This window comes from Sycon ciliatum, chromosome 4 (assembly GCF_964019385.1).
Source record: "Sycon ciliatum chromosome 4, ocSycCili1.1, whole genome shotgun sequence".
NCBI lineage: Eukaryota > Metazoa > Porifera > Calcarea > Leucosolenida > Sycettidae > Sycon > Sycon ciliatum.
Window position 1 is genome coordinate 17985280 of NC_088646.1, and position 2500 is coordinate 17987779.

Here is a 2500-nt window from a genome sequence, read left to right on the forward strand (position 1 = left end):
TCATGCCACGTTCTAGCCTAGGCCATACTAAAGAAGAGGCACCTGTGACGTGTGTGTGTGTAGGTAGCAGACACGATCAGTACGAGTAGCAGTAGCAGCCGCGCGCAGAAGCACTGAGCACGCGAAGCGTGCGAATCATGTATATGTAGCCACCTAGCCTAGGCCATAGGTAGCACCAAGAGTACATAACTACACTGTGTAGTTATGTACTCTTGGTAGCACTAGCAGCCGCACAAGCGCTGCGGACCACGTGAACCGTTCTCTGCAAATAGAAACATCTGCAACAAAAGGATACAAAAGATCTGCACTGACTGCACTCTGCATCTGATCTGCAGTGAAGAGCGCATCGCACTTTTGTTCGTAATTATTTTTATGAATTTTTTGAGCCGCTTCATCCGCCACCAGGTGATGGACAACCCTGACCAGCCTCCCAAAGGCGTAACAGACGTCCCTCCTTCTCCTTCCAACGATGAAGAACCTCCCTCACTGATGACCAGGACTTCAGCAGTCTGGCCACCACCACGTGCTGAGCACGTGTGCTGTTCATGTACTTGCTTCACCCGCATGCCATGCGCCACGTTCGGCCAGGCAACGCTGGCCGGGGGTGCTGCTAGTGGGATTATAGAGAGACCAGCGCCAGTCTAAAATTGTATTGCCCAAGAAAGTACATACCCTGTTTAGGTTCCAGGAGTATGGAAGAAATGTTGCCAATCAACACCTGCACAATAGACAGAAAGACAACCATCCATGCAAACACACACGCACACACACACACGCACACACAGATAACTCACCAGTGTGTGAAAACCAGCGAGCAGCAAAATATACACTCTATAAAGAGTATTACTGGCAGATCATGACAGGATGATGGCCAATTCACCAGACGATACTAGCAGTCCACTTGTTACATACACACATGTACATAAGTTACATACAAGTTATGACAACTTGGCCGGGCTCTGGTAGAAAGGAATCTAATCATCTAAATTCAAGTTGAGTCAAATCTCTTTAGGACGAACACCAAGGGACCAATGGTATTTGTTCGCAATAACGGGAGTTCTTCTTATCCATTTTTATAATCAGTGAATCCACAGTGATTTACCCAAGAGAGTTATGAATGCTAGTTCTTCTAAAGCGAAAGTTTGTCTTATCAGTGTTCTCTAAAGCGAAAGTTTGTCTTATCAGTGTTGTTCTTCTCTAAAACAAGGTTTCACTGCGCGTGCCGACGGCAGCACCAACCTGCATTTCGGTGACGGCCCGCTCAAATCCCACCAGCACGTTGATGATGTCCACTCCGGATAGCTTGCGGAAAATGCAGCGCACCAGTACGCACAACGTCTGCAGCAACCCAGAAAAGCACAGAGTGTAGTCAATGACATCATAATCAGTGTAGTCAATGACATCATAATCATCGTCATCCCACAAGCACAACCATGGCATTGGAGTGGGTGCAGTGGGGATGGTGGGTGCAGTGGTGGTGGTGGTAGCATGGAATGAACTGTCAATCAAGACAAGGCAGGGAGATAACAGAGGAACAGTGGTTACTTGGGGCAAGCCAGCTCTCACAAGAGTCACAACAAATACCAGAATACAGCCAATTTTAACTGCAGGTGCTGCCATTCACAAGCTAGAAGTCTAACAGAATGAAGACCACACTGATCACACAGACAAGAAGCGATGAGAGTCAACATTGGCTCAGAAACAGCAGGCAGGTCCCTCATTCTTCCAAGCAGAGAGTGGTTGGTATCGATACAGTACACGACCGTCATAATTACATGTACTTCGAAGTACTGTAAAGTACCGCGAGAGCGCCCCACCACCTAGTCCTTTCATGGTCATATTATGGAGGTAGTCTCCTGTCTGTAGGTTATATGACACGAACCCTGTACACATACTGCACATTGTGCTGTCAATCCGTACTCAATTTACCTTCGAGCGGACACGAGCTCCACACAAAAACCTGCTAAGTGTTACCTTGTACACCAAGGTTCTCACACCGTACAAACTTTGTCGCACTCTGCCATACGATTTTCCTTTCCCTGGCTGTAAAATCAAGATGGGGCGCTCTCGCGAGACGGGGTGCTCTGGCGGTACTTTACGGCACATGTACTGGTACTCTCAAAGGAAAAGCAGTACATGTATTGAACTGACATGTATTGAAGTGCCTCATTCGTAAAGGACATATTCGTACAGCCCTCTGAGACACATAACACATACTACAGAGGTTCCAGTGTACAGCAATCAATACTAATCAAAGTAATCACGGAGATATAGATGTACAGTACCTGCAGAGCATTGACCCGACAGATCGGCTGGTTATCACTACTGAGCGTTGCTGCACATCGTGCAAAGATCACATTGAATGCCGGCTGTCAAGGTACCACCGCCACCAGCAGAAGCAGAGAGCAAATAAACCAACGAGCACACACACACACACGTACACATTACAGACACCAACACCGACAGGCAGGTAACATACAGACATACACATGCACGTATG

The 2500-nt window shown here is 47.4% G+C and overlaps 1 protein-coding gene across 1 annotated transcript in view; it reads right to left on the reverse strand.

The window, feature by feature from the left end:
- LOC135813435 (armadillo-like helical domain-containing protein 3) overlaps positions 1 to 2500 on the reverse strand; it is a 30427-nt gene that overhangs the window by 24665 nt on the left and 3262 nt on the right. Inside the window, exons 4-6 of the mRNA XM_065326532.1 lie at positions 2286 to 2369; positions 1240 to 1338; positions 673 to 718 (exon numbers count right to left, since the gene is read on the reverse strand). Of these exons, the coding sequence (XP_065182604.1) occupies positions 673 to 718; positions 1240 to 1338; positions 2286 to 2369 (229 nt within the window). The remainder of the gene's footprint in view (positions 1 to 672; positions 719 to 1239; positions 1339 to 2285; positions 2370 to 2500) is intronic.